General features: G+C 46.1%; 1 protein-coding gene across 1 annotated transcript; it reads left to right on the top strand.

Moving 5' to 3' along the window:
* Positions 1-3,684: 3,684 nt before the first annotated feature.
* On the top strand, positions 3,685-11,838 carry pdcd10b (programmed cell death 10b). The gene is made up of 8 exons (XM_017682649.2): positions 3,685-3,783; positions 5,089-5,266; positions 6,047-6,100; positions 7,096-7,213; positions 8,013-8,139; positions 9,501-9,579; positions 9,897-9,979; positions 11,315-11,838. Exons 2-8 carry the CDS (start codon positions 5,177-5,179, stop codon positions 11,394-11,396), a joined length of 633 nt encoding a protein of 210 aa, XP_017538138.1. The 5' UTR covers positions 3,685-3,783; positions 5,089-5,176; the 3' UTR covers positions 11,397-11,838.
* The last annotated feature ends 773 nt before the right edge of the window (positions 11,839-12,611 follow it).

Below are 12,611 nucleotides of genomic sequence, written 5' to 3' on the forward strand. Positions count from 1 at the left end.
CATTTGAGTGATGTGTTGTGTTTATCACGTCTGATCAGATGATTTAGTGTAAACACAGCGTCTGATCTCAGTTTGTCAGTCGTATCAAAGCAGTTATTAAATCAGCTTTTATCAGCAGCAGGATCTGAGATGGTCTGAGTCAGGCCAGTGTTTCTAGCAACATTGATCACTGTAATGATCTTTAACTGGACCCGAAACAAAGACCATCAAACAGTCTAAACTGGTTCAGAGTGCAGCTGAGAGTCTCACTAGGAGTACAGAAGGACCCCCACCCCCCCCCCCCCCCCCATTATTAAATGGTCCAGGATAGACTGTAAGGAGCTATAAACGTTCTATAAACGTCTTACTGGTCTATAAACGCCTTAATGGTCAGGAGCAGTGTATTTATCTGACCTGCTGCAGTGAAATGAGCCCAGCAGAACCCTCAGATCATTAGGAACCGGTCAGCCAATGAAGGTGAAGACTAAACATGGAGAAGCAGCCTTTGGATACTGTGCTGCTCTTAAATGGACCCAGAGGTCAGAGAGCGTTAGCAGAGCCGACGCTGGACACTTTAAACCAGCCTGGAAACGATCCTGTTAGAGCAGCTCAGTGTAAACGCTGTTCGCTCTGCTGCTCTTCTCTCCTCTCACGCTACTCCATCATCATTCCAGCTTTATCTGAGCCTTCATTTCATTTTTTTTTAAATCTACTGTTTAAATCATGTTTTCATTTCTGTTCTATGTTTGTAAAGCACTCTGAATGAACACAGTCTATGAAAGGTTCTAGATAAACTCTCCTGCAGAACATTAATAACAGAATAAAGAGCAGTTCTAGCTCTTTAACCGGCAGATGATCTGGGAGTTTCACAGTGTAATAAAAGCTGCATTAAGTTTATTTTAAGATACAGGCTTTATTTTTTAAGGTGTGTCTGCATTAAATATGACTGTTTATGTTCGTCTGAGAGAATCAGAAACAGATGTTTCCCTCTGAAGGAGCTCTTTACGGCGTTAAACATGCTTTATTGTGACGGTGGTCCGTGTTTCTGTGGTCAGTGTGATGTACAGTACTGAACTTTCCTCACAGCCCCACCCATCCAGCCTATGGCAGTTTAGCCCCGCCCATCCAGCCTACAGCAGTTGTTCACCTGAAACAGCTTCATCTGAATCTGATGTTTTTGCACAGCTGCTTTATTTCCCTCTAAATTCCATCAGTTCAGCTGGGCTCAGTGTTCAGGTGAGTGTGGTTGAGCAGTGTGAGCTGTTGTCCAGAAGGGGGAGCAGTTCTCCCTCACACACTGCAGCTGTTCATGTAGGTACAGTACGAGCTCTGAGTGTAAAAGCACGTTCATCAGCTCCAATCAATCAAACTCTCAATTTCTCTCAAATTCTTTGAGTTACAGACTAAATACATAAAATCACACATTAAATGTATAAACACAGTTTCAGCTTTGGGGGGAAATCAGAGACCCCTTTATTTACTTCATTCACAGTCAAGTACAAATTCTTTATTTTTAGAGTCAGAAAAAGTGTCGACTAATCGCGTATAATATCAAAAAATACAGCAAAAATATCCACTGGTTTCATCAAACTCCATCAAATCAATAAGTGTAACCTGTAAGAAGGGATCAGACTAAACTCCCAGGATCAGACTGAACTTTCAGGATCAGACTGAACCACGGGATCAGACTGAACTCCCAGGATCAGACTGAACTCTCAGGATCAGACTGAACCACGGGATCAGACTGAACTCCCAGGATCAGACTGAACTCTCAGGATCAGACTGAACCACGGGATCAGACTGAACTCCCAGGATCAGACTGAACTCTCAGGATCAGACTGAACCACAGGATCAGACTGAACTCCCAGGATCAGACTGAACCACGGGATCAGACTGAACTCCCAGGATCAGACTGAAATCTCAGGATCAGACTGAACCACGGGATCAGACTGAACTCCCAGGATCAGACTGAACCACGGGATCAGACTGAACTCCCGGGATCAGACTGAACCACGGGATCAGACTGAACTCTCAGGATCAGACTGAACCATGGGATCAGACTGAACTCCCAGGATCAGACTGAACCACAGGATCAGACTGAACTCCCAGGATCAGACTGAACTCTCAGGATCAGACTGAACCACGGGATCAGACTGAACTCCCAGGATCAGACTGAACCACGGGATCAGACTGAACTCCCAGGATCAGACTGAACTCCCAGGATCAGACTGAACCACGGGATCAGCCTGAACTCCCGGGATCAGACTGAACCACGGGATCAGACTGAACTCTCAGGATCAGACTGAACTCCCAGGATCAGACTGAACCACGGGATCAGACTGAACTCTCAGGATCAGACTGAACTCCCAGGATCAGACTGAACCACGGGATCAGACTGAACTCTCAGGATCAGACTGAACCACGGGATCAGACTGAACTCCCATGATCAGACTGAACTCCCAGGATCAGACTGAACCACAGGATCAGACTGAACCACGGGATCAGACTGAACTCCCAGGATCTGACTGAACTCCCAGGATCAGACTGAACTCCCAGGATCAGACTGAACTCTCAGGATCAGCCAACTAACACACTGGGTCTGTGTTAGCACGGTCCTAAAAAGCCTGTTCTTCCAGGGTTTTTAGTAAAGGGAAAGGTCCAGTTTAGAACCATGAGTTCTATTTAGAATGCTTTGCATGGTGAAATGGTTCTAGATCTCCTACAGAGCATAACGGTCTGATAGTTTATTGACAGTGTTTCTCCAGATTTGCTGACAGAGGCGACAAATGTCATAACATTTTGGTTGAAGACTACAAGAAAACTAGAACGTAGTTTTTTAGATGACGTATGATCAACATTGAGGGAGGACCAAGACCACGTTCTGCTGTTCTACCCATCCCACACTCACGAATGTGGGCGCTGGTCTGTCTTTGACCTGCGGTTTAAAAGGTTAAAGTGGTTTTGGACACAGTGTCGGTTTAAAATTACCAGGATCAGATATAAACCAGAGAACCTGTAGAGAGGAGAATTATACTCTGCAACATCTCCTGGGCTTCTCAGATGATAGGGGGCTGAATGAATGGGTTGATATGGAGCATTTGAGCAAAATCATAGTTTATAAACTCTGAAACATTTTACTGTAAAAGAATTCCTTCACTTCCTGAACAGCATAAAACACAGGTGAGTCTTCTCCGCCGTGTCAGTGAAACTCCGCCCCCTGCCGTCTGAAAGTAAAGGAAAGTTCTGGGTCGTTTGATTATAAACTATTGAAGTCTTTATTTTTAGCCGTTGGGTTCCATTCACTCCCATTCACTGAGGACTCGCTCCCTGGCGCCCTCTGCTGTTCAGCAGGCCTGTTTTGATATAATGGGGGAAATAGGAAGCGGCCAGACGCCCCATAAACCGGCTCTGATGTAAACAAGCCCCCGTTCAGCTTCCAGGTTGACTTTAAGTCTCCTAGGCAACAGCGAAGGGGCGGGGCGTACTCGAGACTCTTCTGGAGCAAGATGATTGGTCCGCCAGCGGACGTCGTCGACAAGATTCCTCCCACACGCGTCATTTTTTTGTTTCCCGCTGGTTTTCCGGAGGGCTCCGCCCCCTGTGCGCTTGGATTGGCTCCCTTTTCGCCTCGACTGCGGGCGGTGAGCCACTAGCGGCGCACGCAGAGGCACGCTTGGCCAATCGCAGCGCAGGAGGGGCGGGGCACTGCTGAATAGAGGTGCGAGGTGAAAACTTCCTCCTTCCGAAGTTGTAGCTGGAGCGGCGCGTCCGGACGGGTTCGGCCCGTTATCCTCATATTTTAAGGTATTTTTCGGTCGGATTGTGTTTTGTGTTCATGTCGCGATCCGGCGGTCGCGGTTTTACCGCGCAGCTTGAAGCTGATGCTGATGTTCGGCAGCGGCTGTGAAGCTAACACGGCTAAGCTAAACCCGACCGAGCTGCGGTGTTCGCCCCACAGTTTGGGCCGAACTTTACGGCCCGGTACAGCCGTGAATTCTGTGCTTCTGCCGCTTAGATTGTCCACGTTAATGTCTGTTTTTTCAGCGAGTCTTGTTAGACGAGGCTAAAGGCAGCTTGTTCGAATTTTGCCGTTCCACCTTAAACGGTGTAGCAGTTCTTATAACGCTAGAGGCGCCGGAATGCAAGTGCTACGCCATTTAAGGTGGAGCGGAGAATTAAACGAGAAGCTGCCTTTAGCTTAGTGCCTGTTAGCCCGCGCTGCTCCGCCGGGTTTCCAGCAGAGCTGATCTAGAACCAGCTGGTGAGTTCAGTATCCAGTTGGGTCTGACTGGCGTCACTAAACAGGAATGAGCGCTGTAAAGTTTACCGGAGGAACTGGTTCTGGTGCTGGTCCTGTTGGGCCTAACATCAGCCAACTAACACACTGGGTCTGTGTTAGCACGGTCCTAAAAAGCCTGTTCTTCCGGGGTTCTTAACAGGTTCTTAAAGCATTCTTTAGTAAAGCGAGTGGTCCTGGTCAGAACCCCGAGTTCTTTGTAGAACCGTTTGCAGGTTTAAAGGTTCCTTGCATGGTGAAATGGTTCTGTATGGCACCAAAAAGGGTTCGACACTCTTAACAGTGGTTCTTGATGTGTTCTTTAGTAAAGAGAACGGTCCTCTTTAGATCAGTGAGTTCTGTGTCGAACCACTTTCATACTTAAATTGCTCTTTGCAATTGAAATGGTTCTATATGGCACCATAAAGGGTTCTACGTATGATGTCAACTTTGTAACCATTTTCAAAAAGGTTCTATGTAGACCCTTGTACAACACATTCTCCGTCAATATAGAGAAACCGTTTCACCATACAGAAAACATTTAATCCTGCAAAAGGTTCTTTGAGTGTTCTGCGCAGAACTTTTTTTTTTTACTATTTCTTTTACTCTGGCTATTTTAGCGCTTGTTCTGCTCCGACTCGGTTCTGCTTCGTCTCTTAGCTCATTAAATCCCTTGTGGAGGTGTAAACGATGGTGCTACTGTAGGAAACCTCTGCAGACCTTCACACCACCGTTCCACCCTCATGCCGGCTCTACCGGGCCGGTTTAACCCTAACAGGACAGAACGTTCAGTTAATCCGTTACGGTCCGCTCAGATGTCTTTGTTCCTGAAGGTCTGTGGGTCGGGAGGTCAGAGCTGTGCGGAGCTGCGGCCGAGCCCCGGTTCTCCGGTCTGTGCGTGCGGTGGGCCATCCACTGAGGATGACAATGGAAGAGATGAAGAATGAAGCTGAGACAAGTTCACTGGTCTCTATGACGTTATATGCGGTCATGTACCCGGTCTTCAACGAGGTGAGGTTCTCACATCGCTCAAAAGCACGTTCTCCACCACGTCCAGCACATTCAGAATGGCTTGGTGTGAAATGGTGTAGTCATGGTGACCCCTGGTTCCCACCACCACCACTCTTAAAAGATGGTTCTTCAAGGCTTATTCAGTATAGACAGTGGTTCTATGTCGAGACATGAATCCTCAAACAGCCCCTTTGCATAATAAACTGGTTGTTTGCACTGTGATGGGGTTCTTCAGAAAGTGCTGTGGATGATTCTATAAAGAACCTTTTTTGAAAAGTGTTCTATATAGCACCAGAAAAGGCTCTGCTGTTATGATGTCAAGCTTGTAACCACAGAAGAGACATTATTGGTGCTATGTAGAACCCATTTCAAAAAGGTTCTGTATAAAACCATCTACAGCGCATTCTCCATCAATCTGAAGAACCGTTTCACCGTGCAGAGAACAGTTTATTCATGCAAAGGGGTTCTTTGAGAGTTCATGTTTCTTTATAGAACCATTTTCTTTACTAAAGAACCCTTGAAGAGTGCAGTCATGGTGACGTCTGGTTCCTATCACTACCGCTGTGAACAGTTCTGGCTCTAAGTTTATCTAGAACGGAGGGTTTCACACCAAACCGCTCTGTTTACATCTTAACTGTTTAATTATGCAGGAACTTGTAGAAAAAGTGGGTGGGGTTGCCCTGAAAGTGGCAGGGCTGGTCTTGGATGCTGTAGCAGCGCTGTGGTGACTCCCAGGACATTTTTCACTCCAGTTTTGTGTTTTGTGTTGTGCTGTTTCAGCTGGAGAGGATAAACCTGTCGGCCGCTCAGACGCTGCGGGCAGCTTTCATTAAGGTGAGAGTCCTTCATAAACTCTGGAATTCTGGAAGATTTTATCCATATTCGTCCAGATTCCACATTACATTTCATCAGGAATCCGTGTTTATATGCGTCGAGTGAAAAAATGAGAGAAGTGTTTTTAAAGTGCTGATATCACTGAAGTCCAGACTCTGCAGAGCATTATAGTTCATACAGTCCATCTACAGTGTATCCACGTACAGCCGAACGGTTCTGAGTAGAGATGGACCAGTACCACTGCTTTCCTTCCGAGACGGATACAGATACCCGATCCTTTAGTGTCGGCCGGTGTCGGCCGGTATCGACAGAACTCTGTCCAAGCCTGTAGGGTGTGTGAGTTATATGAGCTTCTCACAGCTGTTCTAATGCAGCACTGCTGGCGTTTTGGTTCTCTGGGTCAGAACATTGTGATACGTGTTGTGTGTCGTGAAACAGTATGGTGATATATTTTGGCCGTATTGTCCACCCAGTGATCTACGCACTCTCAGTATAGCTGACTCTTCATAGGCTCTTCAGTAACGAAATTAGTTCTAAAAAGGTTCCGTATGTGCATTTTCCATCAGTCTCAAGAACCATTTCATTATGTGACATCTTAACGATGCAGAGGGTTCTTTTGGGTGTTTGTATCTTTATAGAGCAATTTTCTTCACTAAAGAACCCTTAAGATTAAGATTAAGAGACCCTTAATAATCCCACAAACGGGGAAATTCCACCTCCGCATTTAACCCAGTACAGTGAAACACCACACACACACTAGTGAACACACTCACTAGGGGGCAGTGAGCACACTTGCCCGGAGCGGTGGGCAGCCCAATCCGCAGCGCCTGGGCAGCAGTTGGGGGTTAGGTGTCTTGCTCAAGGACACCTCAGTCATGGACCGTCTTTAGGAGTGTGCTAAAATCGGACAGGGACGTTATAGACGGAGCTCACTGATAAATGGGGGGTTCGGGCTCTTTAAAGTATGACTGTGATGGTCTCTGTTTGTTCTCCAGGCCGAGAAGGAGAACCCGGGACTCACTCAGGACATCATACTGAAGATCCTGGAGAAGAAGAACGTGGAGATCAACTTCACAGAGTCATTACTGCGCATGGCTGCGGACGACGTGGAAGGTTTGTGATCGTATCTCCACCTTTCCGTGTCTGTTAGACTGTCCCTCCGTCTGAAGCAGCTGGGCAATGTGATCAGATGTACACGTGTTGCTGCTGTTGGAACAAAACGTTCCATTTCCTAAACGGTACTTTTACAGGAGAAGGGAAAAACACACTCTACTTTTCATGGAAGTCAAAGGAACCAGAATTTTTTCCAAGGCATTTTGGGTCATTTCTTTCGGTCCATTCATCATGAAATTTATACACAATGTAAAGGACAGTAAATTATGTCAAATATGTCAAAAACGGAAAAACCATAAAAATGGAGATGTGAGGTTTTGTTCCGACAGCGGCGATGTGATGGAGATAAACTGTCACAGTGTAATGCAGTAATACAGGCTGCTTCCCTGGTCATGTCGTGCGTATGGTCAGTGCTTACAGACGCTGACCGACTGCATGATTCATTGTAAAGAGAGCAAAATTAGTCAATTTAACTGGATTTAGTGACAAATACTGAAAAAAGTAATATATTTTTAAAAATGCAGCACAGGTGGATCTTTTCTGATGATGTTTCCTGTATTGTGAAAATTTCTGAAATATCGTGACGATATATTTTTGCCGTATCGCCCAGTTCTAGTCTTCCATTCTGCAGCCCGAGGGCTCCGGTGCAGAGGTTATCGCCCTCGGCGTGGATGTCGGGTCTCGGGTCTGGAGTGTCTGTAGAGATGATGGTCACACACAGCTCGGGCGCAGTAACGTGCAGCGTCTGCGTTTCTCAGATGATAAAACACAGCTCTGTTTTATTGCCTGTGTGTTCCAGAGTACCTGATCGAGAGGCCGGAGCAGGAGTTCCAGGATCTGAATGAAAAAGCCCGAGCGCTCAAACAGATCCTCAGCAAAATCCCAGACGAGATAAACGACAGAGTGCGCTTCCTGCAGACCATAAAGTGAGCACGACTTCTGCCCTTTCTTCTCTAGAGGGTAGCAGGTGGCTCACTACTGCCCCTGCTGGTGTGGAGCAGCACTGCAGGGAAGCAGACACACTCAGAGGTTCTGATCTCTGCTGATCCGATCCTCTCGCCTGCAAACAGAACATTACTTTGATGGCCTTCAGCAGTGACTGAGAGAGATCAGGCGTGTTTAGCAGGGAGAACGGCTCTAAGGTCTGATTATCTACCTGGGCAAGTTTGCTTTGCTCAGCCTGTGTTTACACTACATTAACAGCTTGAACACAGCTGGGTCTCTACTCCATATATAGTGCGCACTACATATATCACTATATAAAGGATTCTACACACAAACAGTGGGTCATATGTCCAAATAAAAGCCCCCTATTTTTAGTCAGCGCTGGATCCTGTTTAGCACGCAGTTTGTGTGAAGAGTCTCTGGTCTGATGACGCGGTCAGCGGTCAGCTGTGAGCTGGGCGACGTCTGAGACTCTGAACCAGACTAAAGATGACTTTTCTGATCAGACTTGCTTTTCTATGAATGGAGGTTTGTTTCTGTTATTTTGACCAGAATTTCCTCTTGTTCCACCTTGAGGCTTTAATGCTGGCACTTACTGCCTGTCATTCGTGGTTGTGATGTCACAGCTGGTGGGTGTGTGGTCGATTCTGATTGGGTCAAGTCGTCTGCAGGATGTTTTATAAGCTCTGTGTTACTGAGTTACATTTCCCCACATAAAACTGCATCGAGTGCCTCCTCCTCCTCTTCTTCCTTCATTTCTTCTTCCTCCTTTTCCTCCTCCTCCTCTTCTTCCTTCATTTCTTCTTCCTCTTCTTCCTCCTTTTCCTCCTCCTCCTCCTCTTCTTCCTTCATTTCTTCATCCTCCTTTTCCTCCTCCTCCTCCTCTTCTTCCTGCTCCTTCTCCTCCTCCTCCTTCTGTTCCTCTGTCCTGCACAGGTGGTTCTTGTTGGCACTGATTTTTGTGTGACATTTTTGGGGATCTTCTCGTTACTAGGCAACAACAGCGTTGTAACTGTCAATCAGCTGTGACTTTCGCAGTTTAACACTTTTATCATCCGTAATTTATTCATTTCCATGTGCAGAATTACAGATCACTCAGATGATGCATGTTTTTGAAGAACGTATTGAAAAAAGTAAAATCTTTATTTATTTATTTTTTTAGGTTTAACATAAAAACTATCCAAAGTGTTTGAGCCCCATCAGTTTTCTCACTGCGTTCCGCACGTTCACGGCTGAGAACCGGCGCCGTTATTCATTTGATTGAATGAATTATTTGTTTGTTTGTTTGCATGTTGGCTTCGTCTGCGCTCATATCCTTCATTTCTCTCACTCTTTCCCGCAGAGATATAGCGAGCGCTATAAAGGAGCTCCTGGACACGGTCAACAATGTGTTTAAGAAGTACCAGTATCAGAACCGCAGGGTGAGTCGGACGCCGTCGGGTTGTTATCAGTAGTTCATTAACCGGTAAAAAAATATAGACAGAGAACTTTTCACAGAGCTTGAGATGTCCTGCATGATTCTTCAGGAGATATGATAGAGTTAACGTTCACTGCCCGGGTCCAGGGGCAGCGATGTTAATGGACATGGCAGTGATGGTCAGTGTTACTCGCGCATGACAGGAGAAAACGCACACTAAAACAGGCAATGGGTAAATAAATAAAGGAACGTCGTACGGAAGAGTTTCCACACACCTACGTTATCTAGTTCCCATAGTAATGGTCATGTTTGTGTTTGCAGGCACTCGAGCACCAAAAGAAGGAGTTTGTGAAATACTCAAAGAGCTTCAGCGACACCCTGAAAACCTACTTCAAAGACGGAAAGTAAGTGGAGGTCAGAGCGACGCGGAGTTACGAGATCATAGCCGCAGTAAAGAGTGAGGACGGACGGTCCGTCGGTCAGATGGTCAGATGGTCCGTGGTCTCCAGTTCTGCTCCTGTGGAGTTTAACTCCAGCCTGTATCCGATAAGCTGCATCGCCCCCTTACTGAACTCCAGCCAATCAGGGACTGAAGAACAGGCTGATTAGCTGGAGCAGGTGGGAACTCTGCAGGAAGGTGGATCTACAGGACCAGGGCTGGAGAACGCGGCTCTAGAACCTCCGGCAGAACAATTTGAAACTCGGCTGAAATGCACCATGCGATCCACTGACCGATTACAATCGAACGGGAAGAAAACAGAGGGTGGAATAATTTCTCTTCACGTGTTGCTAATCTTTGTTGATGATCAGTTAGCTTAGCCACTCAGCTAGCGTCATAGCTAACGTACCAGCTGTGTGAGCGGCTAGCGCTAACTCTGCTGTGATCTTCCCTGCTAGGCTGTTTGTTTTATGCTGATTCCGCAGATACAGACTAAATAACACAGCAGGTGACCTTCATATCCAGAATAATTCCATATGCAGCTCTGGATTATTTGAGCTGTGAAGTTGTACTGAAGTTGCAGCCTCTGTTCCGCTGTGGAACCGAACTGTTCTGAACGCAGTAACTGTTCCACCTCAGCAACCACGCTCATTGGTATAGAACTGTTCTGTTACGTGTTTAATCCTAACCGTCGCCGTAACAGTGGAGCTGACTGTTGTTGCTAGCGCTAGCTTAGCTTGAAGGCTAACAGCCCAGGACACCTCAGAACAACTGATTCTGAGGTCTGACTGAGCGAAGGTCCAGTGTCGGGAGTTTGAGTGACTGTTTGCCGCAACGGAACCGGAGCTGTTAGCCTGTTAGCCTTCGTTAAGCTGCTGTTAGTTTTAGAAAGTGGAACCGTTCTAATGAGTGACAGGAACCGTTCGGCTCTGCTGTGGGAAAAAAGGCTTTAATGGAACCGTGAAACTTCCACAAGGTTTTCATGAGCGCCGTCAGATAAAGGTTATTAGCTTGTTTGATGTAAGTCAGTGCACCAAAACTTAATTCTAAATAATTCTGGGCTTTTTTAATTTGTACGTTCATCACAAAGCGTTCATACAGAGTAGCAGAGCTGGTTCCTTTAAACTGTATTAAGACTTATAAACTAATAATAATGGTTTAAATGATACCGAAGGGCTTTAGATATGATGTAATGATGGACGAAGTCACACTGGATGAGAGCGTCTGCTAAAGGCTGTAAATGTACGTTTTTTGGAAGATGTTTTTTTTGACTGATGTCATTTCTCTGTTCCTCCCACAGGGCGATAAACGTCTTCATCAGTGCCAACAGACTGATCCACCAAACCAACCTGATACTGCAGACCTTCAAAACTGTCGCCTGAGAGCGCGAGAGGGCGCGAGAGCGAGTAGTTCATGCGAGATTTAGGCTCCTCTCCTGTAATATACAAGTTTTTTTTTCATTTTTTGTTTTTCCCTTTATTTTCTTTTATTTTGAGTATAATTTATAAAGGTGGCGTCATTTGTTGGAGCTGGAGACGGAGAGTTTCTGAGGAGAACTTTAATTTGCTCAGTTTTCTAATCATGATTCCACCCTCAGCTTCAGAACCTCTTTCTTTTCCGTTAGCAATGGTTCCGTTCAAATGAAGCCAAAAGACTTAAAGACCGCGCCTTAAAGCGTCCTGCGACATTCCTCCTGTCCACCCTGTAAATAACCCTGCTGTCTGTGACACTCTGGCAGAAAGAAGAGAAAGTGAAACTTCTGTATTTAACAGATATTTGGTTGCAAATGTTCAATAAATAGTTTCCAAATGTTGACATTTTTAACCTCCTCTGTGCTTCAGTGGCTTTATCTGCAACACGAACTGCCGTTTCACTCCAGAGGAGGACTTGCACTTCATTCAGAATCGCTTTGTTCTAGATAAACTGAGTCAGAACCGTTCCCAATGGTGGTGATGGGAACCAGACGTCCCTCTAAAAGCTCCTACAGAAAGTTCCTACATGAACTGGTTCTGAATTCACTGCCTGATGACTGAGACCCTGTTTTATGAGAGTTTAGAGAACTTCAACTCCATTCATGGTGGAGGGAGACATGCAGGGCGCTGTGCGGCAAAGTAGTCCCTAAAGAAAACTCATTATTCCAGATTTTCCACTATTTTCCATCATCAACATTACATATAAGCTCAGAAGACTCGTGTAGGTTCTCTGGTGGTTCTGGATGGTAAATAAAGTGTCTGTGTTGCAGTCATGGCAACGCCTGGTTCCCATCACCACCACTGTAAAGACGTCTGAACCCTTTCACACCAAACCCTCTGAACCTCTGATTACCCCTCACTCACACGGAGTTATGGAGGGAATTTATAATAAAACAGTGAAATTCCTCTTTAGCTGATGAGTAGATGGTGAAATGCAGACTGATCTGCTGCCTGCTTCTGACTCAAAATGCCCACCAGTGACCAACTGAAGACCGATTAACCAAAGGTCGTCCAACAAAAGGCCAACTAACTGAAGAGAACCCAGCAGAAGGCCGATTAAACGAAGGCCGCCAAAGCGTCTGTCTCTCGCCCCCCATCCCCCTCACCGCTGTTGCCTCGGTCTCT

The sequence above is a fragment of the Pygocentrus nattereri genome, chromosome 2, assembly GCF_015220715.1.
Source record: "Pygocentrus nattereri isolate fPygNat1 chromosome 2, fPygNat1.pri, whole genome shotgun sequence".
Lineage (NCBI taxonomy): Eukaryota > Metazoa > Chordata > Actinopteri > Characiformes > Serrasalmidae > Pygocentrus > Pygocentrus nattereri.